The 27,895-nt window shown below is 42.7% G+C and overlaps 1 protein-coding gene across 1 annotated transcript in view; it reads left to right on the top strand.

Annotated features, from left to right (window-relative positions):
- The window catches only part of col27a1a (collagen, type XXVII, alpha 1a), a 62,814-nt gene that overhangs the window by 23,531 nt on the left and 11,388 nt on the right, over positions 1 to 27,895 (top strand). Inside the window, exons 8-30 of the mRNA XM_029515475.1 lie at positions 5,278 to 5,322; positions 7,682 to 7,735; positions 8,196 to 8,240; positions 9,294 to 9,347; positions 10,090 to 10,134; positions 13,123 to 13,176; positions 14,648 to 14,692; positions 16,490 to 16,543; positions 16,796 to 16,840; positions 17,849 to 17,902; positions 18,296 to 18,349; positions 18,659 to 18,712; positions 18,790 to 18,843; positions 19,293 to 19,346; positions 19,479 to 19,523; positions 21,274 to 21,327; positions 21,428 to 21,472; positions 21,587 to 21,640; positions 21,751 to 21,804; positions 23,192 to 23,245; positions 23,913 to 23,966; positions 27,154 to 27,207; positions 27,474 to 27,518. Coding sequence (XP_029371335.1) covers positions 5,278 to 5,322; positions 7,682 to 7,735; positions 8,196 to 8,240; positions 9,294 to 9,347; positions 10,090 to 10,134; positions 13,123 to 13,176; positions 14,648 to 14,692; positions 16,490 to 16,543; positions 16,796 to 16,840; positions 17,849 to 17,902; positions 18,296 to 18,349; positions 18,659 to 18,712; positions 18,790 to 18,843; positions 19,293 to 19,346; positions 19,479 to 19,523; positions 21,274 to 21,327; positions 21,428 to 21,472; positions 21,587 to 21,640; positions 21,751 to 21,804; positions 23,192 to 23,245; positions 23,913 to 23,966; positions 27,154 to 27,207; positions 27,474 to 27,518 — 1,170 coding nt within the window. The remainder of the gene's footprint in view (positions 1 to 5,277; positions 5,323 to 7,681; positions 7,736 to 8,195; positions 8,241 to 9,293; positions 9,348 to 10,089; positions 10,135 to 13,122; positions 13,177 to 14,647; positions 14,693 to 16,489; positions 16,544 to 16,795; positions 16,841 to 17,848; positions 17,903 to 18,295; positions 18,350 to 18,658; positions 18,713 to 18,789; positions 18,844 to 19,292; positions 19,347 to 19,478; positions 19,524 to 21,273; positions 21,328 to 21,427; positions 21,473 to 21,586; positions 21,641 to 21,750; positions 21,805 to 23,191; positions 23,246 to 23,912; positions 23,967 to 27,153; positions 27,208 to 27,473; positions 27,519 to 27,895) is intronic.

The raw sequence follows: 27,895 nt of genomic DNA, 5'->3' as shown, positions 1-27,895 counted from the left end.
GTAATAGATGAACATTTGAAATGGTTTAACACAAGTAATGGTTTAAATTATGTAAAAGCAAATGGTTGAATTAGCTTTGAACAGCAGATGAATGGTAGCTGTAGCTAAATGAATATATAGACTAGAGTTTATTTTTACCTTAAGATTGACAGAACTACAAAACGTCTAATGGCTTCCACTGGTAATTGGAGAAATGCATTTCAACCAAACCAACATTACAATGAATTAGACTGTGTGAAAACATTATTTCTTTAAATAACGGTACTTGAGCTCGTCTGGTGTGGCTGTACTGGTATAAGTGGCAAAGCGAAACGTTAGGAACCGCTGAACTGGATGACATGATGACCACAAATGATGTGTCGTGTGCTCTCAAGGTCTGGACTTAAATCATCTGTTTCAACTTTTCCCAAACAATTAAATGTAAACATACACTGCGGCAGAAGACCATTTCTTGAACTATTTTCATTGACACTATGTATTATAATAAACTCAGCAATGCACATATTTCAAACAAAGTAAAATAATTGGCTGATTAATTGATTATAGCAGTGCCTCTGCATGTATTCAACGTCTTCCCAGAGCCCGGTGCTCTTTAACAGACTGTAAGGGTTTAGTTGGACGACAACGCAACTTAACATATGGCTTGTGTTAGGAATCAGCTTTTCTCTGTGTCTCTCTATGTCCATTTGTATGTCTCTCTCTTTTACACACACTCAGCCAGAGTGGAAAATGAAAAGCTGGTGGAAAACATAGAAAACATTCACAGATTTTGTTTCTGACTACACGAGTCTTGGCTGAGATTTGACGGCCTATCAGTAGGTTAGACAGATGTCATGTGAAACAAAGCTGCAGGTGAGACGGTGCAGGTCCAAGATTGAGCGCTGATAGGAGAACAGCCGCAGAACATGTAGAGATTGAGATCAGCTTGCAGGGAGAGAAGCTAAGTGCGTACACACACACACGTCTGTAACTTCAGACAGTTGTCTTAATGGAAGCCCAGGGCCAGAATGTAGTTGCTCATTAGGGGTCCATCAGAATGACATCACACGCTGAAAGCCTGGAAAGTCGTTGCCATAGCAACTTCATCAACATAAACACACACACACACACACACACACACGCACACACTGACACTCTGACATCATGTGAGCATGCCGCAGGTATTGGTCAATGAACCACAGACTTGATGACTATAGAGGAAACTTGCTCGATTAACCACATGGAGTGAGCCTCCTCTCCGTGCACAGACACAGACAGCCTTGTTAACCCGTTTGTTCCCGTGCTGAACAATGTACGCGCCGCACACCTTCACTTTTAAGTAGTCTCGATCCGACAGGCCTTCACGTTGCAGCGCAGTGAGTGGGATGTGAGTCAATTTCCAAAACGGTGCCGGCTCCAAACAGGCTTTGTTCTGTTCGCGCTCAGCCAGCTCAGGTGGAAAGTCCCTGATGCAGGTCTCTCCGCTGAGACACTCAGGCCTGGTGCAGCATCAATACAACGTTGAGAGGTGATGATTGCTTTCATAGCAATTACACCGCGGTGTCGGGCCACCCTGAAAACACCCATGTGCTGTTTCTTCCTCTTCATGCTTCTGTAGCTGTTTGACTTGCTCTGTCTCGCATGCTTGGCACGTCACTCTGAAACTGTGGTTTAGGAAAACGGGACAACAGCAGCCTTTCTTCTGTTCTTCTCAGTATTTTTCCCTTCAGCCTCTTCTGTCTCTCTAACACACACACACACTTATATACATACTACCTCTAAATCAGTCTCAGCTTGACACTACGGCCGGGAATTCTGGAATTTGGCTTCCTGGTTTTCCATGGAAATCTTTAATGGAGAAAGCAGTAGTGCTTTGAACGTGTGATAGGAGAGTGTGAATTTACGCCGACAGGGAAGCCAAGCATGTTCTGCTCTGTACAACATTTGTTCTACCGAGGAGACTGAATTGCTTTTCAGTATGGTAGGCAGGGTCAGGGAGAGGGGACACACACAAGGCCAAACCTCAACTACAAGGCCACATTACAGGCCTTGTGTCTCACCTTGCATTTTCTAAGTCTACTCTGTCTGCGAGCTGATCTGCCTCTTCTCACTTTTTGTATGTTTTTTTTTTTTTTTTTTTTTTTTTTTATGTCTGTCTTTCCCACTACCTTCTGCTTTTTCTCCCCAAAAGCCAAGACGTGCTGTCTGGTACTATTGTAACCAAGCTTTCAGCTGCAGAGCTTTAAAGACTGTTTTAGATACTCTGGTTTAATTTTACATCTTCAAAAAGAAGAGCTCTGTCTGAAAACAATTTGTTAAAGTGTTTGTATTTGTTGTACTTTGTCTCAGCACAACTAAACATTTTGGAGTTGGCTTTTGGTTTGGTCTGCTCTCTGAAATGTCGACTTTCATTGGGGAATAGGTTTTAAAGATTGTTTTATTTGGACATTGATTATCAATGGCCATCAAGTATAATCATGGTTATATATTGCAGTTGATGTTTTTCAACACCCTTTTTTAATTGAAGTGGCATATTTGAAGAAGGTTTAGTGATTTGTTTGCCAAGAATTGGATGAGAAAAGCTTTATGCTGCAGGCAGACTAGAAGAAAAACTGGAAGAGCAAAGAGAGAATGAACCGAATGATGAGTTAGAGAGACAGTACGCAGCATAAAAACAGTCAGCTGTCCTCATGGTGACTCACTGGTGATTTTCATTGCCTCCTTTTGTGCACAGTAAAAATGTGCATGAGGGTGTATTTAATAACAGAATACAAAGCACAATGATATACTGAAATTGCCCTGCAGGAGCTTGTTTCTGTCATTTATTCAAGACAGTTCATTGTAGCATTAATCAGTCAGAGGCTCCCAAAGAATCCCCAGAGACCTGATTCAAAGGCAACTCTTTCCATTCAGCTCCTTCCCACCGCTCAGACGAACAATCAGCGTTGCAATTATGGGAGAATTCAAATCGACCATCATTTTTGGTGTGCTATTCAAAACAAGCACAATAAATCTTTGCTCTGTCTTGCACCGTGCTACTAGTTTAATAGCAATGCAGCATGCAAGCAAACATGTGGTTCAGACAGGCATGAGACGAGAGACGTTTTTCCGCCGGGTAGATTCCAACCAAATTGTCCAGTGAGGTTTGTTTGTTTCGTCTTTCCCTGCCAGACATCCGCGTGGAGGGTTTATGTTCTGCTGTACATGCAACATATGCATGGAGTCAGACCATTACCCTGAGCAAATCGTCCGGCTCCTTGCTGTGGAATGACTGGAGGAGAGAGGGGGTGGAAAGATGAAAGCAGAGATTAATGAAGTGAGTGGTGCATTTCTGCGACCGCAGCCCTCTGCAGTGGAGGCAGACAGTGGATGTTCATCACATTCATCATTTGTGGTGTGCGGTTGTCAACAGACATCAGGCTGCTGCTCGTGTGAACGGCCACACAGTTAAGTGGGCACAGAGTGGCGGGTAAGGAGTCAGAGGAGTGGTACATCAGTGGCAGACACAATATGTCTTTTATTTTATTTTTGTTTAGCCAAAGTGCGCTTAGCATTCCCTGAGGCACTCCATAGCTTAGTAGAAGGGGAGGGGGTGGCTTACGTGGTGCTACCGGGAGCTACTGCAAATGAAACACATTCTGCTGGGCTTATCTGATTGAACACACATGCTCATTAAGAAAGTGGCATTGTATACACAGGCGGGTCGGTGGGAATGGCCACTCTTATTAGCAAGCTCATAATAAGTGAGATAAAGCTTTGAGATGGTCTAGCTGAGGTTGGGGGGGGTGGTTATGGTTAATACCCAGGGCCTGCAGCATGTGTGTGTGTGTTTGTACATGTGTATGGTTAGTGGACCTCACATCGCTTGGGAACATAAGCTGCACCACATGTTCCTGCTATAATGTAAGCCATGTAATAAAGAAGACTGCGTACATGTATCTGTGCGTCTGATTGCGGGTGCCGTCTCTGCGCACATGTGCACATGTGTTAGCATGCCATGAGAAAGGCAACGGGGTCACCGCAGCGGTTAGGTCAAGAAGTGGATGGAAAGACTGGATCCACAGAAGCAGAAACAGAGCACATGTGTAGGTGAGTTAGATGAACTCGACACATCATAATGACCACCCAACAGGCCACCGTCTATCAATAGAGTTGAATTTATGACTGGAAACTTTCAAAAGGCCAGGCCTTAGTGCCATGTTTCCTAGCACTTCCAGCCCTGGTGTCCTCTCCACAACACTGCTAACGAAAATGGTTGTGTTGCTGTCTGGCAGCACGTGTCTTCTGTGTTTGTATTAAGCTCATCACTCATGTATCGTCATCTCCAAGCGTCTCCTCCTGGTGGTGTTTTGGCGATGTGCAGTCGCCTGAAAGAAGATTAAATACTGAATATATTACATTCATATATTGCAAAGCAAATGCATTGTTGATACGATGACCGTACCTGATAAACAAGGAGGAACATTAAGTGCTGAACTGGTTGTATGATGCTGACAGCAGCAGTTTGAAGTGCTGGCATCAAGGTGAGAGTGGTTTTTTTAACATAATGACCAGAGGGATGCTGTGTCCTCCTCCCCTGCTGCAGTCGGATGACAGATCTAAAGGATGGTTTACAGGAACTCTGGGAGTCTTGGCTTGGTATTCTGGAGCTGTGGTTTAGGAAAACAGAACAACAGGAATCTTTCCTTTCTTTGCCCTTCTGTTTTTATTTTGTTTTGTTTTGGGGTTTTATTTTCCTCTTTCCTGTCTTCCTGCTCGCTTCCTCTTGCTCTCTCGATCTATCAAATTGTGGCCACCTTTGATTTAAAATTTTCTCCGCTCTTTGTTGGTGGTAGGAGTTGCTGCAGTCAGCAGAACTTTAGAAGGGTACTATGTGAAGTTGCCTTCTTCGCTGAAAGCCGAGGGAGAGACCTGCTATCTGACTCACACAGGAAGGCATTTATATCCTCAACATGTCATGATCCTGGCATGGCCTCCCCAGCACAGTTTCTCTGTGGACGCAGCCAGTGGAAAGTCTGATCTCCTGACAGGAGGGCAGATTGATTTCTTGCACATGGCACCAAGCATGTCTGTCTGTGCTGTTATTGTTAGCATACCTTTTATTTATATTTTTTGTTTTTGTTTTACTTTGCACAAAAGTCAAATTTTCATTCCCATACCAAGGGAAGAATTCTCCAATGCATGATGAGGTTTTACCTCATCTGTGAATAGTTTCGCAATAGTTTGAGAATTTCTTTTCACGTGTATCACATCTCCATTATTTTACTCTTGAAATGTGTGTCATGTTTGTCTCTTCAGGGACAGAGGGGCTACCCTGGTCCACCTGGCCTCCCTGGAGAGCCTGTAAGTATCTCTGTTTTCATTGGCTTGATAGGTGCTAAGTGTTGTCACTGCTGCTGTTCTTTACACTCCCATTAACACCACACATGAAAAAGCCAAACACATGTCAGGGTTAGCATCAACTGCCAAGATGCTGTAACGTCATTCAGTAATAATAATGATAAAAAAAAAAAAAAGTACTGTTTCGAGCTTGAAGATTTTAGATTTCATTTCCTGAGTCACACCAACTTACCAGGATTTGTCTTTGTGAGTATTTATGTTTGTTATGGCGTTCATCATGAAGGCCCTTATCGATGATTCCCACTTAATTCTGTAAAACCACAGTCCTCCTCTCCCAGGTCACTTTACTGCTCCATCTGTGTGTATATTTTTGTGCTTGCACCAGGGCAGCAAGATTAGATCAGCCTATTATGAAGCACTGGTGAGGTTAGACATCTGGCCGAGGCGCTGAGCTGCAGCGATGCTCTCCAGGATATCCGACGGAGGTGCCAAATAGAGAGAAAATAGAGAGAGAAGAAACAGGAACAGGCCAACTAGGCCAACAGTGACACACTCATGGCCATGACACCGCAGTTTTGGAGGAAAATTCCCTTTGTCTGATTTTCAATCCACAGAACTGAAACTCTTCATTTGACTTTCAGTCTCTCTCTCATGCAACGTTATGCGCCAATGCACCAATTCTTCCTGCTGGATCAGTCCGTTTCACTTTAAACTGGGCTAAATTACTTTCATTTGCTGCTGCAAGTGAGATGAGACACGATTCTATCGGTTTGGTCCCTCCCTGCAGGCCTATTTTAAGTTATGGAGCATCCAGCTTCGTGTTTAGAGCTATTTTCAGTCAGGTCGGGTCTTACTACTGTTGCTATTAAGGAAAGGTCTTAGTCATGGAAAGCAGAGTGGAACATTCTCCTCACTGTCACACAATTTATAATAAGCCCACATTCTGACGTCATCGGCACAGGGAGTTCCTCCGCTACTCATCACGGAGGAGAAGTGCTTTTTCTCCCTCGCCATTATGTCCTTCCACTCTGTCCATCCTCAAACGCCCCCCTCTTTCCCACAGAGCTGCTGCTGCTGTTGCTGATCACAGTCCCGGCTTTGAGTCTGAATCACTACAGCACTAGTGACTGAGTAGTAAGCACAACTGTTTGGCAGCGCAGACTCTCCAGCAATTGAGAGCAAAGGCCAGCTGGTGTGCATAAAGTGTGGATGGCTCTTTTGTTACTGTAATACACTGCGGGCACTCCTCGTTGCTGGCTAGTTAAAAGTCCAAAAATCCCATTTAGCCAAATTCTTGTCTGGTTTTAACCAGCTGCATTGTGGACTATATTTATCCAAGAGAAGGAGAGAAAAGCAGGAGGAATCGTAAAAAACTGTTGAAGAGGAACACTCCAAAATCGTTTTACACATCTTAATTTTGTGTGTATGTGTTTGTTATGGTTACTTGCACACATGCAAACCAAACTCCTCATTATCTTCCATGCTTCATACACTGACCACATCTGAGGAGTGTGTCAAGCTTTTAGCAATAACCACAAGTCCTAGTATGCGAACACAACAGGATTGAGTGATATGCTGTGCAGTAGTGGGATGTAAATGCGTTTACTTTACAGAATTCAATTCCGATGATAATATCTTGGATTTTCTGAGATCAGTTTAAAGATCTCAGTAGATTTCATTTTGGTTAGATGTACCTTTACCGGCAGTGGACACAGTAAACAGAAAAATTGAGTGTAGATAAACAGTTTGAATGAAACCTGTGCTGCTGACGTATGCAGCATTTGTAAACCGTCCTGCTTCATTTTATTTTTTATTTTATTTTATTTATTTATTGATTTGAGGAAAGATTTGCTTTACAAGATCCCAGTGATTTTGCTTTTTAATGTGGAGACTTTTGTTTTGGTGAGATTTACAGGAGAAGTATGGCAGCTGAGACAGTAACCCCTGTCCAATATTATCGAACAATAAAAGTTCTGCCTTGTAAATACTCATGGAAGTGTATTTAACAATGATGCCGTCAAGTTTGTGGTTAAGTGTGTTTTAAGGTCATTTGGGCTTTGCACCAAGTCTGTGCTGGATATTCGAATAAAATAAACTTACATCCGGATTACAACCCAATGCCACTATTTTCAAAGAGCACCAGATAATTGCAGTCATACTTGCAAAGCAAACATATTTATCTCATTAAACAATAAATAGCTAATTTAAATGTATTCCATCCCTTCTGCCATGTGTCCACTTTGACACCATCCAACATGCGGACCGACTCAGCTGTATATCTGTGCTACTGTAATTTTGACCCACTTCACCTCACCCACCCTCTCTCCCTCCCCCTCTGTCTCTCTCCCTTTCTTCACCGCAGGGAGAGCAAGGTCCAGTCGGAAGCCCAGGTGCCAAAGGTTATCCTGGCAGGCAGGTGCAGTAAATCCTCTGCTGTGACTGGTACAGTTGTAGTCAGGGCCATAGTAAGGGCCGAGGGCCAAGTGGAATAAGGTTATGTTGTACAGCTGACTTGGAACTAAATATCTGGGTAAATACTGTGCAGAGGAATTGGAATGTTTTAGATAAAGTGGCCCAAGAGAACAACATCAAGGGCTGCCGGCTCGGAGAATTACCATGAAACTGACACAGTGCATCATGTAGCTGTCATTGTGCGACACACAAACAACACAATAGACTTGTAAATGTTTTGCTTGTAAGATCTGTTACTGTTTTTAACAAGATGTTAGAATTTGTAGTTCATGTCTTGCCACGTCTGAACGCCAACATGTCACCCACTTACACACTCACAGTGTATTTGAAGCAAATTTAAATTTCAGGTGTAGACCGAGACCAAGTGTTGAGCTGCAAAAATAGTTGCTCCTTTTGTTTTTCAGGGTTTACCAGGACCTATAGGACCAGTGGGGCCTAAAGGCGTTCGGGTAAGTGCACTTGCTGCTCGGGTTTGATTCTGTTGCTGCAAATTAAAAACGTTGGTGCTTTAACAGGACTGCTGATTATAGGCAAGGCATCAGTCTTACAGCGCAGTGACACTTTTTGCCTCGCAATGTTTATTTATTTTGAGTAAAAAAGACAGAAATCTTTCTCAAACTACTGGTAATCTGTGTCGTAAACCTGGTGTTGTATGGGTGTGTGTGTTTAGACGCAACAACATGCACACGTCTATGAAAGCGGGCTCGCACCAGCATCCGCCTCGGCACACATAAACACATTCATACACACTCACTCAGCCGGCGTGAGCCGCTATTAATAGTAATCCTAAATGAAGGAGCCTTTACTTGTAATGTAAATATTGTATTACTGTATACAGACACTTACTGAAAGACTGGCTGTTGATAAGCCTCTGCATACACACACACACACCCCTTAGGTACACAAACAAAGAAACACACACACTCACGGTTACAAACAGTGGTTTTTATGTTGTGTTCCAATAAAGGTTCTTTATCAGTTCCCCTTGGCTGGTCCGAATCCTCCCCCTGCCCCCACTGGCTGGAATTTCCTGTTTAAGCTCCGTATGAGGCCCTGCTGTGTTAAGGAGGCATTCTAGTCGTCTCTCGCACTGAGTTACCTTTCCACAGAGTCTTCACTCCTCTTTTGCAGCAAACTGCACCTAGCATCTCAGCTTCCTCCATTGTTCGGTGTGTGTGTGTGTGTGTGTGTGTCCACCCTGTACCAGCAGCCCAGTGTGAGGTCCCGGTTATCTTCAGAGATCCCTGGCGTGAGGGTATGTGCCCTTGGACTACATCGTGGAAGCCAGCACCATGCAGTCCATGGGCATATACACTTGCCTCATGGCTTGGTTCTTCATGCAAGCCCACCCTGGACCGTTGGCCCCCCCGTGAAAACCCGGCCATAGAGCCGATGGGAGTTGCTGTTCTTCCAGCAGTTTTGACAGCATCCAAACACTCACATCCCATATTCCTCCTCTCTCCTCTCCCTCCTGTCTTCCTCTCTCCTCTCCTCTTCTGCAGGGTTTTATTGGAATCCCGGGGCTTTTTGGCCTGCCTGGGCCTGATGGCGAACGAGTGAGTTCTTGTCAAATGTGTATTTCTCTTGGTTATAACGGTAAAAACAAACACAAAACTGACCAACCAAACCCAACTGATGGTGACTGTGAGAATACAACAGGGCCTCTTTTGCTCTGTCACTGAGCTGTCCTGTTGTTGTTAAAATGTGGGGAACATTCCCCAGCTGTGCGAGATGCCACTGCATAAAGTTGTGTGGGAGTTTTGATGACTCATATGATAAAAGCCTCCTCTTAGAGCCTTTGAACTGCCTGACCTCATCAAGGCTGCCTCCTTCTGTGCAGCCTCTAAAACATGGAGCGATTAGCCTACTTATGACAAGCTCCGGGGGGTTGCATCAGCGTAGTAGGGCAGGTCTATAATCAGGACTCCTCCACAGCCAGCCAGCGAGATGGTTTGTACCTTAGCCTCTATGAGATATGAGATATGTCTTTATTGAACGGATAAGCCCCATATGTCTCATAATAAGTTGGAAAATGTTGGATAGGCCACAGTCAGCTGTTCCTCACATCTGTCGAAGTAGGAGATGAGAGAGGTTTGCAGCTAAGGTTCCTTAATTGTGTGTTTTGTACTGGAATCATTCATGTCTGAGTGTTGTGTTTTGGTTTTGATGTGGTTTTTACACAATTTCTCTCCTTTGTCTTTGTTTTTCCGTCTTCCCCGAACATTTTCTTTCCTTCTCTCTGCTTTGTTTACCATCCTATCTCTCCCCTCTCTCTCCGCTATCTCTTTTTCTTTTCAGGGCATTCCCGGTGAACCAGGGAAGAGGGGCAAGATGGGTAGGCCGGTAAAGTTTTGTCTCAACATACTTTGCAGATAATCTTTCAAAAGTGTGATGAATTGTGCTGGAAGCGTTGAACTTGTGTATGATCTGTCATTGATGGGAGACGGTGGAGCATGTCAAAGAGGGTATCAAAATAAATTAACATTAAGTTTAATGATTCTTTCATCTGTTTCTATTTGGGTCATATTGTGAGTATAGGGTGCTAAGACTTCAACACTTACACATGTGAAAATTTACAAGTTCTACATTTGCGTCAGCGTTTCCACGACTGTTGGAAGGGTTAACTTTAGCCTGAAGACTGTGAGTCCCACAAGCCGCATGTCGGGGTCTTGGATGCAAAGAGAAAAAGGCTTTTGTTGAGTTTTCGGTCCCCCCCAGCATGGAGCCAAGCCATTTGGAGGAAGTCAGTCAGTGCTGTTGTGTGTCTGTGTGTGTCAGGTAGCGTTCAAAGTCAGTTTGACAGTGTGTGCAACCCTGAAACTTACTGCTGAGATCATTCTACAGCTGTTACTTATTGGTTTTTCGGTAAATAAGGCATTTATCGACCAAAAAGCCTAAACACATGCAAGCCAGTGTCAATTTAGTGTGAGGCCTTGAGAAATGCATCTTATGTGCTCATTTGCATGTGTATTTGGTTTATGGGTTGGCTGTGTGTTTTCTTCACTCAGAGTGGGCTGCATTAAAAAAGTCTTGGCTTTGTTGATTCTGTAAGACACTTTCCTTATTAAGGTAATTTCACAATCTTCACAATCACAATCAAAACTGCAGAAATGCAAGTGTTCATCTGAAAGTGCTGTTGTCACAGTTTGAACCTCCTGGCACAGCCCAGGTGACTAAATGACAGCAGCAGCACTGTTTTACAAGAAAATAGATGTACATGCATGTGTTTCACTAGAGAATGGGGAATAAGAATAAGGTCATGCAAATGTAATGATTTGAAAATCTGTTGAGGGCCACTTTCACTAGTACAACCCTTAATAACGGACCTGCAAATGTACATGGAAAACACAGGCCAGCTTCATCACTGTCATTTCATTTCATACTCCTGCATGGAGAACACAAAACTTGTACACTTTACAAGATTATGTAGAAGAAAGAACAGAAAGAAGCACCTGAAACGTAGCCAGGCATTTCAGCGGCCATAACCGCAGAACTCTGTCGAACACACGCAGACAAAAAGCAGTCTGTCAAGGAGTGATGAGGGAGTCGATGTACGTGAAACATTAGAAAGCTTAAAAAGTTTCCAACAGTTCTGCATTTCAGCTTAAGCTTTAGCTTTTTAGGGGGTTTTTCAGTTTAGAGTTTCATGTTTTCCCAGTATCCCTGCAGTGTGTGCCGACGCTGTATGATGATCTTTTGATTTTAAAAGCTGATGAGCACAGCTATCTGACATCATGTACATACATTACAGGCTCATGCAACTCTCCACAAAGACTTTGTTGTTTTTTTTTTTTTTTAAGTGCCGTTTTTGGCAATGCCACGGTTCCCACATTTGTCCTTAGTTTGTACGACTGTGGTGACAGTTGTGTGATTCATCCTTTGGGTCACTTTCGTGCTTCATTGATTTCGGTTGTACTTGTGCTTCCCCCAGTGCACATCATTCCTCAGTACCAGAAAGCAGCCCCATGCACAATATTGAGCGCACTTTGATAGCTGCTCCAGAAGTCTTGTAAAGACAGAAAAGAGTATTTTGTTATGCTCTTATGATCCTGTTATTGAGCTGATGGGACATGTCAGTCGATTACAAGATTTATTTTTATTTGAAGATGGAGGAAACATGTCAAAGTTATCCTGGACTGCCTTTCTTTACCCCCCCCCCCAAAAAAAAAAAAAAAAACTGCTGAAATGCAAGGCTTACGTTTAGTCATTGGATTTTAATTCTAAGGCGAGACAGAGATTAGAGTAAATAAACATGAAGTGTATCTAACATCTCAACCCTTACTAAAATAACTGACATTTATGGAGGTATCTCAGTAATTGGCATTTTTGAAACAATGTGTGGAGGCCAGAATAGCAGAACCTAGACATTAAGAGTTTTTCTCAAAGGTCTCAGTTTAAAGTGCACTGGTCTTTGTGCTTTCTGCAGATGTGGTTCTCTCCGTGGAACCACCAGCTGTTAGCATAGCTCAGATTAGCTTCCCGTTTACTGCTAAATGAACAGAATAATTACTTGGCTGCTGGTCTCTCTTATTAAGCTTCAAAAGTGTACTGGAACAGCTGGCCGCCCACATCTCACAGCTGATTTAATTATGCCATTACGCTCTTATTTTTGTTCATATTTCAGATTTTACGATGTTCACCGTCATATGTGAAATTGTTGTAATTGCTTAACAACAGTAGCAGCACCCTGGGTGTCAGCGTTATTTGAGAAACAATGAGCTCTGTGAATTTAACTCCGTCTATATTTGCATTTGTGGCGCTGGTAGAGCATGAACACCTCCTCCTTCAATGAAAGGCCTTTCTGCTTCCATCTTACAAAGAGCTGTATTCCTCTTTGTAATTATAACGGCAGTTGATGAATGCTTAATGTTTGTTGTGGCCTAAATTTAAAGCATGACTATTTTTAGGCGTTGCTCATAATTGATGAGCCCACAAAAAGTATCTTAGTCTGACTGACTTTTTTGTGTTGTCATATCTTTATTGTTTTGATTCTTGATCCGACAGCCGTGTTATGGGGAAAAGCTCTGGAAGAACCCACTGCTCAGCATCAAAAAGTGGAGATTCAAGAGCAAAATGAAACTAAAATCTAGTAGCCAAAGACCCACATATGTATATTTTCCTTGTGAGTCAGATTTTCCAGGTGGCCAAAAACACAATTCCAAAAGAATTAACGACATTGCTCCACCAATTACCAGTCAGGTAGCCAAAAGCTATCACAAGCAGACGGTGCTCTCTCGAGGCAACTTGATCATTTGAATGTGCTGAAATTTTCAGTCTGATTGTAGCTGCTTGTGTGCCTCCGAACATAAAAGCTCCTCTCTCTGTCCTCAGGGGTTTCCAGGGGACTTTGGGGAGAGAGGACCACCTGGACCAGATGGAGAGCCAGTATGTCACACATCCTGTTACTCACACACACAGTCCTACACCTAAATGTATAACCAGTCCACATGCCCACACTCACAAACACATGCCCAGACCACATGCACATACACAAACTTAGAGCGGTGGTTTCACCGCTCACACACACTCCCCCGGTGTTTTAGTACTGTGACATTTTGGCAGGGTCGGTAGATAAATTATCTGACAGCCCAGCAGTTTGCCTCTGTTTTTCAGTTTTATTAGAAGTTTCTTTTTTTTTTTTTTTTTTTTTTGCTTTGGACAACTTTTAGTGCTATTTCCTCCCGTCCCATCCCCTTCCTCTGTTTTAGATCATTTTACTTGGCATTTGTTTTTGAAACCTACAGAAGGAAGATTAAAAGGGACAGGGGAGTTTGACGGTTTGGCTTTCAAATGCAACCTTTTCCATTCACGACTGTAAACTGGCTATTAACGTACATACATGCACAAGGTGATAGCCAAGAATTACTTCAATGACGTAAGAGAATCTCATTTTGTGTGATTATTCCTCAGCAGGCCTGCTGTATGTTTCTGTCCATATGGAAAACATCCTCTGTCATTCTTACAAATGTAGGACTTCATCGGTCAAAAGGGAAAAACATAAACTCATCGGAAAGCTGCTCTTTAACACACTCACAAGTACATTCATTATGAAAGAAACCGATGCAGGCTGCTTTTATTTTACCTGAGCATTAATGTGTCATCATTATGCAGCAGACACACCAGATTTTATATTTTAAACAACGTGGAGTCCCTTTATGAAAATCAAAATTCTCCTACATTAGAGAAGTAAATTCCTCACACAACAGGAAAAGTTGTCTCAGAGGAAGGAAGCTTCAGTGCCAGTGTGCTGTGTTATTACGAAACAAAAAAGAAAAAAGAAAAATCTACTTTTTGACTTGAATAAACACGTCATCTGCCATGCTTTTGGCTTTGTGAGGCAGCGGTGGTTTAGTTTAAGTATAGCTGTTGGTCACAAACCAGTGAAGGTCACAAGGGTGCATCATATCGAAAGTTTGCACCAATTCCTCTGGTAGAATTATTTCACAGGATAAATAAAAGCGTTTATGCCAGTCGGGGAATCACTAATTTCACTCTTATAGATCCTCTGGGGACCATGAATTTGTGGAAAATATTGCATCCTATATAATTCTTTAAAGAGAATGTACGTGCTGATTTAAAAAAAAAAAAAAAAAAAGCCACTGAGGGCCAATGGGAGCTTACGTCCCCTTCCACCCTTCCCTCAGACACACACACACACACACACACACACACACACACACACACACACACACACAGCCCCCTCTCATGAGCTGCGATGAACACTGAGCTACTCTTCAGTGCATGTTTGTTTAAAAAAAAAAAAAAAAAAAAAAAAAAAAGAGCCAATAAGCTCAGAAAAGTTCTCCTTCTCCTTCTCCCTTCATCTCACTTACCCTCTCTCCTCCTTCCTGACTAGGGTGACATGGGAGCCCCTGGTCCAAACGGAGTCCCTGGACTTATTGTGAGTGGCATTTTGTGTGTTTCAATGTGCCGTTTGTATGCTCGCTCCAGTTTAACCATAATATTTTCCCAGACACTTATTCCACAAATACATAGCCGTGAAGAGTATGTTTAAATGAAACTGAATATGACTGCTTAATTGAAAAAAGACTCTCAATTAGTTGTGATCATCATTTGCGCTGCCAGCCACTTTCGTGAAAAACGAACCACTCTCCGTAGGTTCTTCACCGCTGTGCTCATATTTAAAATACTGAAAATTGAAGGCAGTTGGAATCCAAGATGTCTGAATCATGCAGTTTGTCCCTCTCGCTTCCTGTCCTGACCACCATGACTGTGACCGACTGTTTGATCAATCGCACAACTCCTTGACCAGACATCCTGTTTTCCTCCCCAATCTGTCTTTTATTAACTATTTTTGAACAGGCACACCCCCCACCCCCAACATCCACCTCCCTGCTGCCCACCTATCACCTTGCCCTCCAAGCCTGCCCAGCCCAACAGCCACATAATTGTGTCTGATTATAATGTCTCCCTGGTTTCTCTTGTCGTGTCCTGTCTTCACCCATCGCTGCTGCTCCTCCCGGTCTATTCTAGGCCACCGGTCGTGGTGGAAGGCCTGTAATTGGAGGACTCTCTGATTACAGCTCTGCTCAGAGATCTGTGTCTTTTGCATCCATCTGAGCTGACAGTATAATGTACATTACACACCAGTAGCTGAGCCGGGCTTCCAAGATATAAATATACAAGCACTCTTCCTTCAGCCCTGCTGATCTCAACTTTGATTGAAGGCAGCCCATGAAAACGTAATAACAGCACTTCTCTTCTTCCTCTCCTTCCATTGTTGGCCTTGGTCCAGCCTCTTGCAGGTGTTTATTACAAATCCTCAAATGTAAATTCAGTTAAAGACATACGCTGTAATATATTTAGTTTCTTTATATTGTGTGTGTGTATTGTGTTATTCTGTGTATTTGACAAGTGCACAGGAAATATGTGGTTGTCTGAGACCGTTAAGCATCAGTGAGCCCTCTAGAGGTCTTAGAGGACAATAGGGCCCAGAATATAACTTTATTCAAAGGCATAAAACTTTGTCAGCTGAAGAAGGAACTTTGCACTCTGTTGTTCCACTCATATGTGGAGTATATATGTTAATAACATCATCTCTCAAGCATTGCAGATACGACAGAGATACAAATATTTAATGCACTGAGCCAAGGCCACCCTGTAGGTCTGTGCAGGCAGAGAATGCAGAGCTGCAGAGAACGAATATAAGATTACTGCCGGCAGCCATCTCTGAGTAGACTATATATTTCACCAGAAATTTCACGAGCAAGGCAACACAACAGTCTCTCTTTAATACACTGACATGAAAGAAGTTAATCCAATCAAGTCTTCAATCAGCCTGCATAACTTGTGAGTTTTTTTCTTGCTGTTATGACTCCAGTCTTGTTCTGTCTTCCCTCTGCTGGTTCCTTTTCCAGTGATGTCACTGGAAGCATGCATTTGCTTTAGCACAGTTTTTTTGGCTTCTTTATCTCCAAAAGTGGGCCATATATTATCATACATTGTTCTGTGTCATACGCAGCACGCCAGCCGTATGGACAATCTGGAAGCAAGACAATGACTCTCATTCTTGCATTTACAGTAATAGATGGCTGTGAACTGAAGTGTGCTCGTTGTGTATGCCAGTCCTTAAGTTATAAAGTTTGTTTGTTGAAAGTCAGGGCTTCGCCACATGTTGATGCACATGATGTCACTAATAGTGAATCCTTTTCTTGTTTGTCGCCTGTGCTGGCTTCAGGGCGATATGGGACCTGTGGGAGAGATGGGCCTTCCAGGACCTAATGGACTGAAGGTAATCACACAGACACACAGATGGAAACTGTTGCCTTCTCGCACTCTCTCATCTCTCATTGTCGTGTTTCCCCTGCCTTTAGTGAGATGTGTGATTGTGTGATGTGTGCTTTATGTGTGATTTAAAACAAAAGATGCTGTCATAACGCAGTGACTCTGATGAGTCGCTGGTTAATGACATTCAGAAAATATGTGAACAATAGATCAGGGTTTGGGGATTGTTTAGTAACACATCTGTTGGTGCTTGTTCCAGGGGGTGCCTGGAAATCAAGGAGAACCAGGACTGAAAGGTGATAAGGTGATCTGAATATTCCTGTTATTGGCCTGGTTTTGAGCAGCATGTGATGGATGTGTACTCCTTTGCACTCATTCTGTAGCCATTTCTGTTTCTACTTTTAGACATAGAGCATGCTTTCATTAGCTCCCACCTTCAACCGCACCATTACTGGCTTCTGATGATTGTTAATATTTGTATCAAACACTATATTTGACAGGTTTCTCCTCTGGTAGTCAATATGAATCCTGCCTTTGTCATTTCCCTGAAATCCATTATATGATATGTTAAAAGAATCTACACCTAAATTCATTTTAAGGAGTCTGAATTAGATGAGAGAATTGTATGTTTGCCCATTCAGTGTGAAGGTAAAGTTAGCTTTGCCTAGCAGGCGGAAAGACGAGCTTTTTCTGGCTCAAACGCTAAGATAAACTGACAGCTGCAGCTGTATTCTCTCCAGACATGAGAGAGAAACTAATCTGCTCATCAAGCATCATCATTAAAAGAAAAGGAAACTGTGTCGCAAAATGGAGAGCTATGTCCTTGAACAATAAAGTTCAAGCATGAAGGCCGATGAACGAGAAAGTGTTGCTCTGTTGAGGAGGAAAAGGATGTTTTACCAAAGAATTTAAAGTAGGTTCAGTGTTTTTGTGTCTGAGACCCTCAGGCACGGAAAGTCACTTAAGTCCCTTTACCTCAGCAAGGCAATGAGTTAGCAATGCGTTTTGGGAGCAGCTTGAAGAGCACTACAACTGTATCTCAAAACATGGGGAATTAATTTTACAGACTTAAGGCGAAGCATTTGGAAGTGCGGCAAAAATATCCAACCAAAATAGATGTAAAAAAAAGCTTAAAACAAATCTGTTGACAGACAGACACTTTGGGAAGGACTAGTATTACCTGCTGAAATAACAGAATGTGATTAACCAAGTGGAAAACTACCATTCCCCCTAATGTTGTTCATTTCTCTTTCTTTCTGTTTGTACCTCACCCGTCTTCCTGCGTGTGTTCGTCTCCTCCTCTCTCTGTCAGGGTGAAATTGGGATTCCTGGTGAACAAGGGGAGATCGGCTACAAAGGAGACAAGGTACATCAGCTCTGCAATGCATTTATACACGTTAAAAAAGCTTGCATATCTTTCCCTTCATCAGCCCCCGTCCTGCATGATGTCCAACACACACAGATCCAGAGTCTTTGTTGCAGAAATGTGTCTATGCAAAATGACTTAGCCAGATGTGTGCTATCCAGCTTATGGAAATTCTTATGTAAACCCTCCTCATTTGTCCGTGTGTGAAAGCAAAATCTAATCCTTTTAGCATCATAGAACAAAGTAGCCCCAAGAGATAAGAGAAATACTGAGCAGAGTCATGCATGTCTAATGTCTAATGCTCTAGAAAAGAAATCCGAGTTCTGTTTTTTGCTTCTGAACACTGTCTGACGGTCCGGCTCAGTTTTTATGTGCTGTGTTTGTATTGGACAGGGCATCCAGGGGGCTCCGGGGTTACCAGGCATTCGTGGGAAACCAGGACTTCAGGTTAGCTTTGGCTTTAATTATCACAAATCCATTAAAAAGTTGAACTGACATTCTGCTTTTCATTGAACGGAATTGGTTGAAATTAAATTTTCCTTGATTGCATCGTCTCCATCCGCTTGATCAGAAGATTGATGGCACTCATAAATCTCTGCATTTCATATGAGAGTACAGCCAGCAGCCAGTTATCTTCAAAAAGATCAAAACGGGAGGAAATTCTTAGCAGGAACAAAATCTGTCTGACTACCAGCATGGTACATCTGTTTTTTTAAATTCACAGCGATTTTATAAGGTTTTGTTATATTGTGACAGGGCAAGCTAGGAGAGAGAGGCCCTGATGGCGCACCTGGACCTCCCGGCCCTGAGGTTCGTCCTTACGTTGTTTGCATTGGATGATTATCTTTCAGCAACAATAGAAATCATTTTTTCATTCACCATGGCAGGGTTTTCCTGGTGACATGGGACCACCAGGAGAAAATGGCCTTGAAGGACCAAAGGTGAGTAAACCTAGCAACTTGGCACGCTCTAATATTTACCCAATATGTTCCCCTAACCCTAACCCTAACCCTAACCCTAACCCTCTTCGTTTAATCTCTAAGCATGCCAACATTTGCTATTAAGCACAAAAGTACGGCTCAGGTTAATGGGGATGTTGTTCAAGTTGAATCCATTTGATCATAAAGCAAATTCTTGAAAAAGTTTTATCTTCTGAGGGCCTAGGGGGAAAGTTTTATTAGGATAAATTCTGTGGAAACTATGAATATCCTCAATTTTCAAGAGATCCAATAGTTTATCAGATGTTTCGTTCTAAACAGACGGACAGATCAACATTTGCTTTCCCTTTACAAGCCATGCCACTACCACAGCTAAAAACAAATGTGTAAACTTTACTACAGTGACTCTTACACATTAGCATTCATTCCACTGCTTTTTTTTCCCCATCCAGGGAAAGCCAGGGGCCAGAGGTTTACCGGGGCCTCGAGGGGTACCTGGCTTGGAGGTGAGGCTGTCGGACACTGCCCACATCAGAAGAACTATAAAAGTTTTATGGGACAAGCGTTTTTGTTTGCCTGAGGGCTGCTTTAGGCCCCTAAACATAATTCATACTACGATCAATGTCATGTGTTTCCAGGGCGATGAGGGCCCGATCGGACCACCAGGCCCAACAGGACTTGAGGTGAGTTATTAGACAAATACCTGGCAGTGCCTGGCGGGTGTGACAATAACAGTTCACTGTTCATTTTTTAAAGCAGCACAGACCCGAGGGCCCTCTTACCTCTCACCAGCAGAACATGTGGAAGGCGATCGTGCATGAGCGTTTCATCATGAAGCGACATCGAGCCCGCGTGTGCCTGTGTGGCCATTTATATAAGTTTGCATGTTTGTTTGAACTGAATCCAATGCCAAACAATCAAACCACATGACATATGCTTTCTTGTGGTTTCATTCATCCTTCTTATATGTGCAATAAACTTATCCTCAAAGAGATAGAGCGGGAGGGGAAGGAAATTTCAGCAACAAAATCTGTGTACATGCCCGACAGGAAAACATGCAAATTCACAGCCTTTTAGTTGGTAACACATGCATGGTATTAGCTGCATGACCTGCAGTGCAAGCCTATTAATCTGAAAGGATAAAGCTCCTGGTGAGGAATAGTCAGTATATATTGCTGTAGTCTGTAGCCACAACACCGTCCTCAGAGTATCGTGATATTCCTCAGTTTAGTGATCCTTCTTAAAATTAGTTGTAACACAGTTACACGATTAACCTTTCATTTATTTGATGATCATAATGTTTTTTGGTTTTTTTTCTGGGAGAGAAGCTGTAGATCTATACGCTTATATTCTAGAAATTGTCTCGGGATGATTGGACTCTCATAGCAAAAGTCTGCAGTCAGTGTTCTTGGCCACCAGGGGGTGATAACTGCAGTCACCATTTTTATTGGTGGTAAGATTTGCAGCTGCAGTAAAACTGCGGAGAACGAGAATGAGCTACTGCAGAAATAGATGATTTGTTGACCTTATTTCTCATATCTGTTTTCATTGATTGTGTTTTTTCCTCTTCGTACCAGATGCTGCTTGTTTTTCTTCATTAGTTTATCTCTCACTTCTTTCTGGTCCCAGACAGTCGTCCTGAACTTTCTTTCACCCCCTCGTTCTCTGACCCCCTCTCTCCTCCATCTGAGAGGAAGTGGTGTATGACTCCTTCAGGAGCTGTGATTGATCTCTGGCCAGGTGCCACAGGTCCGCCTACTCCTCCACCTCGTCCACCTCCTCATCCAGCTGTCTTATAGCTTCTTTCGCTACCCTGCTCAGAGTGACAACCTCACCTCTCCCTTGCCAGCTCCCACACCGTTTCATTGCTCCCTCTCATGGTGCAATTTCTGTTTTGTTTTGTTTTGTTTTTTCTCAAACTATTTCTTCCCTGCTGTGGTTAATGTGGTCAGGCACTGCAATAAATCTAAATCAGGTGATAAGAAGTCACAAATGCTGGACAGCTCATGTTAATTCTCAGATTACTACAAAAAAGTGAAATACAGTGTGAGGCTGTACTCTCAGAGTTAAAACTCTGGAACCGTTGAGTCACTCACTCTTTAGGTGTTTGGCTTAGACATCTCTGGCCTGAAGTCATTGCTGGTAAAAACACTCTTAACCCCAGGATTCAAGAGAAACTTCACAATGTATACTTTCACAGGCTGCCAGAATGTACTGTCAGCATTACCTGTGCACGCCATTACATATTTCAGCGACGTGCAGAGTAAACTTGAACAGCTGCGGACTACATCCCAGCTCATTCAAACTGTCGTCCTCTAGGAAACAGATCCTTTATCATCACCGAGAGTTTGTGATGAATGCTAATGATGCATTAACTGGCAAGTGAATGTCTCTTATCCGCTATTCATCATACGATGCTATGTCCTTTTTCAGGGTAGAATGGGCAGAAAAGGATTTCCTGGGAAGGTTGGAGCAGAGGGAGTTAAGGTGAACAAAAACAATATTCATATGTAATTAATTTTTTTTTCTTAATTTTTCTGTTGAATTTATTTTGGAAACTAATGATGGGTAATAAATTCATCTGCAGGGGGAGCCTGGTATCACAGGAAAAGTTGGGCCCATGGGAGAAAGAGTAAGTTCTGACATTGTGTCTGCCTCCATGAAATAATCACACTTTTTACAAACCCTATACACAAATACTGTATATATCCACTCCTCGATCTAACATCAAGTGTCTGTATTTTAGGGCTTGGTGGGTTTCGTCGGACCTGTGGGAGAGGAAGGACTGGCAGGAGAGAAGGTATAAATTATTCCTTTTGTTTTTTGTTTTGTTTTTTTGGGGGGGTTGCTACAGGTCTCGCTGACTTTCGAAGACTGAACACTGTTTGTGTGTTATTCCCGTATCGTTAGGGGGATCGAGGAGAGATGGGCCTTCCAGGACCACCCGGAGAAAAGGGATCAACGGTAAGCTGTAATGACGAATCCAGCCCTCAGACAGTTTAATAAATGAGAATAAGAATTTTCTCTGTGTTGTGACGTTAAGAAATTTCTTTCTTTTCTTTTTTTTCTCCCATGGCCATAAACTAATCTGTGTGTCTTATTCCCATGGGAATATACTGATGTGATGTATTATGTCAGGGGGAAAGAGGCACATTAAAAAAGGGTCACTTCTTGTTTATTGTCTTTATAAGCTGAGTTTTGGCAGGGGGCATTTAGCTGGAAAAAGGATTTAAACAAAGGGTGAAAAAACTTACATAGATCACTTGCAGTGATTTACCTCCTGGGCAGTGTTTAATGGCCACAGTAGGCTCTAACCTCTCGTGCCTAAACAGGACGTTCCACTTTCAGATTTCCATCCAAAAGGATCCGAGGATTTCATAGGACACTCTGTCACACACTTAGCTTCTCCTTCAAACAAAGCAAGTGGCTCTGTTTGAAGTAGAGTCCTTATCTGATGAGGACTGTCGAATATGACTGGCTGCAGGGGATAAAAATGTAGTCATCAGTCTTGCTGATACAGAGAGAGGTTTCCTGCTGGCTGTCAGCAGGATGGATTTCTCTGAGGACTTAACCACACACACACACACACACACACACACACACATAAGGAAGTTCTCTGTTGGCCTGTTCTCTCAGCTGTAAAACAGAACCAGACCTTCTGGAAAAGACTGCATCATATAAACTGAAGGGAGCTGACCAGCAGCCATCTATAGCTCCTAACACGGAGCTTGAACAGTCGCACGGTCGTTCATGACCCATTTCTGTAGATGCATGAGATCGGAGCATCCTCCTGTGTTTCAGTTTTGTATATCGCTTGGTTTTTATTGCACTCAGCTGATCTGAGTCCTCCAATTGAAAGGACTCCCTGTGATCTTTAATAGCCAGGCCAAAAAAAACATGATGTCCAATGAAGGAGAGAGAAAAGCGTCTGTATTTTCTGTTATAAAATCATCTCCTCAGGCTGCCTGTTTTTCTCTCTTCTCTATTGTCTCTCACTGCAGCTCTAAATATGATTTACAGTACACAGAGCATCACAGCAGATGTATGTTTGTAATTGTGCTCAAATAAGATGTGTCACCTCTGTGTGGATTCAAATTTCAGCACTTTAAAAACTATTTAATGCCAATTGAAGTTTATTTGCGTTATTTATTTATATAAAACATTACAACTAGATTGTATATGTCTTTTTTTATGACCTGGACGTGCTGGTAAAGTGAGATCCCACCTAAGCTGGCGATCGAATCTCAGCTTAGTGTAGAATAAGTTCAGGTCACACTTGGATAATGATCTGTATTGTGCCAGTTATAATTAACGTCCTGTGTATGTGTTTGCTTCTATGTTCATATAATAGGGTCACCCAGGGACACCAGGGGAGACCGGGCCTACAGGACCACCTGGGAGACCAGTAAGACATCAGTCCTTCCTCTTTTCACTCAGTCACAGTTGAAGGTGACACTGTATAATGGATGAGGTCTGTGAGACTTTCCATCTAGGCTTTGTCTGAGGCTTGGGGGAGTAACTCTCTCGACTAAATTAATTGAATTAATTTTCCCATCGCTGTGATCGGCAACTTTAAGTAGCCATGCGTTTACAAAAATTTCATTATGGTGATGATAGTGTCACTTTTGGGCACTCGAAGGCGATACGCACTCTCAGCAATGAAGCTTTCTCTGAGCATTATGAGAGCTGGCAGCCTCCTGCTGAACCTGCATTACCCGTCTGTCAGTCAAAAGCCCAACACCTATAACCAATTAGAAGCTGCCCCCCCATTTCCTCTCGCCGTGTCCTTGCCATTGGATGAAGGTGGGGGCCACTGAGCCACCAAAACAAACATAAATATGGGGCTCTGGGGTGCAGCAGGACAGGATTCCAGAGCAGGCCCTTTAATTGGTGTGAGTGACAGATCTCACAACAAACCCCATAGTGTCCTCCTGAGGTCAGACCCCCCCCCCCCCACCCCCGCTCTTTCCCCCAGGGTCAACAACCAAGGGGCTCTGTGCTCTGTCAGTATAAACCTTTGTTTTAACTCCCCCCCTTATCCTCTTCATCCTCCTTTTTCCTTTGTTCTTCAGGGCCCCCCCGGAGCGGCGGGGCCAGCCGGTACCAGAGGACCCAAAGGCTTACGGGTAAGTTAAAAGTTTCACACCTGCTGTTCTTGCAGCTTAGGTGTTCACTGTGTTCTGCTCTTGGTTGGGTGTCGCAGGTTCTAGCCGTAAGAACAGATCCTGAACTTGGCTAAAAAGTGCAAGCTTTGCTTTTTTATGTGTGCGCTCAAGGTTTGTTTGCTTTTTTTTAGAAGCCGTGCACTGCCTCCGTTGTTGACTTGAGTGGGAGAACATAATGAAGTGAAATGGAACTGCCTCTGAACTGATGGCATGTGTCTTTCATGGACATGGGAGCTTGCATAACACGTTCCCGGGTTTACAGTCAAAGAACAACTATTTCATCATTTTTAGATGTGGTGCTCATTATAACTGCTGGAAGAGCCCCATTGATGTAAAACAAACAGCTCAATTTTTTTAAATTCTAAATAAATGGAATGATAACTACTCCTTATAGAAAAGACCCATCATCAATCCAATCCATGGCATTCGTGGAAAATGTGACCGGGCTTTTGCGGCTGTTCTAAAAGCTGCAGTTGAGTTAAATTTAGTGAACTGGGAAAACTGGATTTGCGGGAGGAATAACAAAGACTTGTGTCAGCTTTTATTGCAAATTTTCAGTGATTTGGGTTTTGTAGGACATTCCAAACTCACAAAGCATCACTCACAAAACCTACAATAGCAGTTTTTACATTTGTAACCTGGATAGAATGGACAATGGAAGTGCATAGTTTACCACCACTCCTAAAAACTTTTGGAAAAACTTTTAGACAACAAAGCTTCATTTTTCTTCACATTACAGTTGTAAATACCTAAAAATCATACAAAAAAATGTCGAGGTGTCGCTCACAGGTACAAGTGCACATCAATTATGGCTCTCATTCAATTGAGATGGCTCCCTCTGCATTATAAGTTACAGTCTATTCCTGAAAACAAGAGTAGAACAGCTGGGATTTCAGCTGGAGAAACACCAAAAATAAAAATGTTAAACCAAATAAGTAAGTTTTAGCAACTGGAACAGCATGTCTCAGAAAAAGTCTTGTTGAATTCAGAGGGGGATTAAAGCGGATTCAAATAAAATCCCGTGGCAATAACTAACGACAGTAATGAATGATGACGCTGATGATGATGATGGCTGTAACTATGTCAATGATGCATGACACAGTAAAAGCAAAGCTGCTGGCAGGTCAATGCTCTCCATCCTGGAACTGCTTTAGTGTGTGTGGACCAAGTTGCCAACTTTTTTTCAGAGTGGGGTTGTTGTTTTTTTATTTTTTTTTTAAATCGTTCTTTTCTCTTTTTTTTTTTTTTTTCAGAAGAAAGTCCTTTTTCGCAATGATACTCTGGGCCAGCTGGACAGGGGATAAAATAGCATCAAACTTTTTTATCTGATGTGTCCAGGGGAGATGGCTCTCACTTTGGCTGGCCCGGACACACGTCTCATGTCTCAGGCTGTGTTTTCAATTAATTCTAATGTCAGCAGTTTCTGCTGCCAGTAGGTTTCGGTATTCAAAGTCAAAACCTGAGAATAGCAAACCAAAAGATCCAGAGGTGATTCTCTTATTGACGTAAACGCACGCACACTTACCAATTCTCTAAACATGCACAAATTCAGTTTTTTTAATGTAGTAATTAAAGAGAAAAAGGTCCCGAGTTGTCTGTCAGCGTAATGTATGTGTTGATAAAAGAAACCGAGGGGTTCTCTTTATTAAAGATGGCATCATTAATCAACTTTACGTATCCTTGGCCCTTCTAAGCAAAACATCATAACGTGAAATTAAATCATGCGCCGCAAAATACTTTGACACAGATTTTAGCACCAAATGTCTTTTAGATGTTGGCTACTTGGCCTCAGGCATAACACGCAGAAATGTAACAACTGGCTCCCCACTCGGAAACATGGCACCAGGTTGTTTTCTGACATGGAAATATTGTGGAATTGACCTGAGATAAAAAAAAATAAAAAAAAAAGAAATCTGCAAATAGGCGCCAGTTTGGTTAGAAAGCTAGGAACACTGTTGTCTCTGTTCTGTGTCTGTGTTTTATTTGCATTATAAGGAATGCTTTTAGTGGTGGACCCAAACTTGTGGATGTCAGGCGTGGGGAATCTTCAGACTGCCTAATTATGCTTTGTAAATAATAATGATCCTCATGACGTCTTAGCTGCAGATCAGCAAATGTTTTCCATTTCGAAGAGCACATTAATCTCATCGTTCCTCCCTGTTGGTAGTTGGTAGTTGGTGGTTATTACTGAGCTGCTTTAAATAGAAGTTTTGATTGTTTTTAATTCAGGCTCCTGGTTTTTGTCTCAGCTGGAAAAGGCTCAGCCTCTTATGCTACAAATTAATGTGACTTGGTGCAATTAATTAACTTTGAAGCATGACATTTGAGTGTTTTTCCGTGGCTTTAGAGGGTGAAATATTTTCCCCTGCACACATCGGCTAATCAGGCTATGTAAACGTAACCAGTGGGTAGCAGGTACCCCAGACAGGAATGTTAATGAGCACTGCTCATCCAGCTCTATGTATAATAGGCTTATAGCACCTCAGCTAGCGACGTTCTCCGTGGGCCAAACTCCCACAGTGCCCAGTCATCAATCGTGTTTACAACAAGGCTGCCTGTGTGGCTCTGTCATGTTATATTTGGTTTCTCCTTTAAGATAATTAACGAGAAAAATTGCTCCTTCAGTTTGTGAGGTCGAGGATTTTTGTTCCGGCCTTATCTGAGAAACCTGTCAGGGTGCAGGTGCACAGCAGATGGACTGTATTGGTCCACTGCCCGGCTCCCATTTATTATCACTGTTCACTGCACACGCAGGACTTTACGCACTTTGATTGATTGTGTTTGACAGTTGCACCAATGTAATCCAAACAGTCAGACTGTTCTGACAGCGTCTGTCTTTAAGTGTGGACAATATGTATCTGTGTGTGTCCAGACATTGTGCCCTCATTCTAGTATTAAGATAATCCAAGGAGCTTTCACTGCCCTGGGTGACTCCGTATAGCCATTTCTGTATGCACACATGCACACACTTATGGACAATATACTCCATTATTTATAATTTACAGGCAGCCAGACCTCACACTGCCTCTGACATGTGGGTACTGCTGGTGAAGTACTATGGATAGGTGTTTATTTACAGTCAGTTGTAGAGGTCTGGCTGTGTTACAGTGACCTCTGTTGGTGAAGTGACAACTGTCGTGTGTTTCAGGGAGCGATGGGGCCCGACGGTCCAACAGGAGAGATGGGGTTAGAGGGCAAGAAGGTAAGAAATTACACTAGATTTTTCAAATAAATGGGAATGCCATTGTTGATATACTAAAACAGAACCATTTACGGAGGCAAGCTGTGCAGACACTGGAGTAATGAACACTGAATGGCTTCAAATAGCATAAACATGTTTCCTTGTGCAATCACAGTAGACAGAACAGCATGCTGCTTATCTTCTCCGGCCCTCAACGGGCAGGAAATACACAGTAAACTGACATGTCCTAACACAGAGCTATTTTTCATACTTCCTTTGCTCCTCAGGGTCTTGATGGTCCTCCAGGAAAAATAGGTTTCCCTGGACCACAGGTAAGCCACTGCGATACTTTCCCACTCCCTTCTTTCATATTTTTGCAGTGCTTATGTTCCTCTGGAGACAAAATGCATCAACATGATTTAGAAGGCCTGCATGATACCAGCATAGAGGAGGCCCAAAGTTAGAAACGCCATATTACTTTTGGGGAGAAACAATTGTTCTTGGGAGATTTCTGCCAGATTTACATCCACGAAAATGGAGTGCACAGTATTTTCTTTTCACGGCTTATTGGTCAGATCTGATTTGATTTACTAAACCTGCAATTGTGGAACGCACTCCTCCTCTGCAAATTATTTGCTCTTCAACATCACTTTGGGGCAAATACAACTGAAAAAGAAAAGTTTATAGTTCACACAGCCCTCAAATATTC

The sequence above is a fragment of the Echeneis naucrates genome, chromosome 12, assembly GCF_900963305.1.
Source record: "Echeneis naucrates chromosome 12, fEcheNa1.1, whole genome shotgun sequence".
Lineage (NCBI taxonomy): Eukaryota > Metazoa > Chordata > Actinopteri > Carangiformes > Echeneidae > Echeneis > Echeneis naucrates.
Note: the sequence above shows the minus strand (reverse complement) of the source record. Positions and strands in the feature narration are given on the sequence as shown.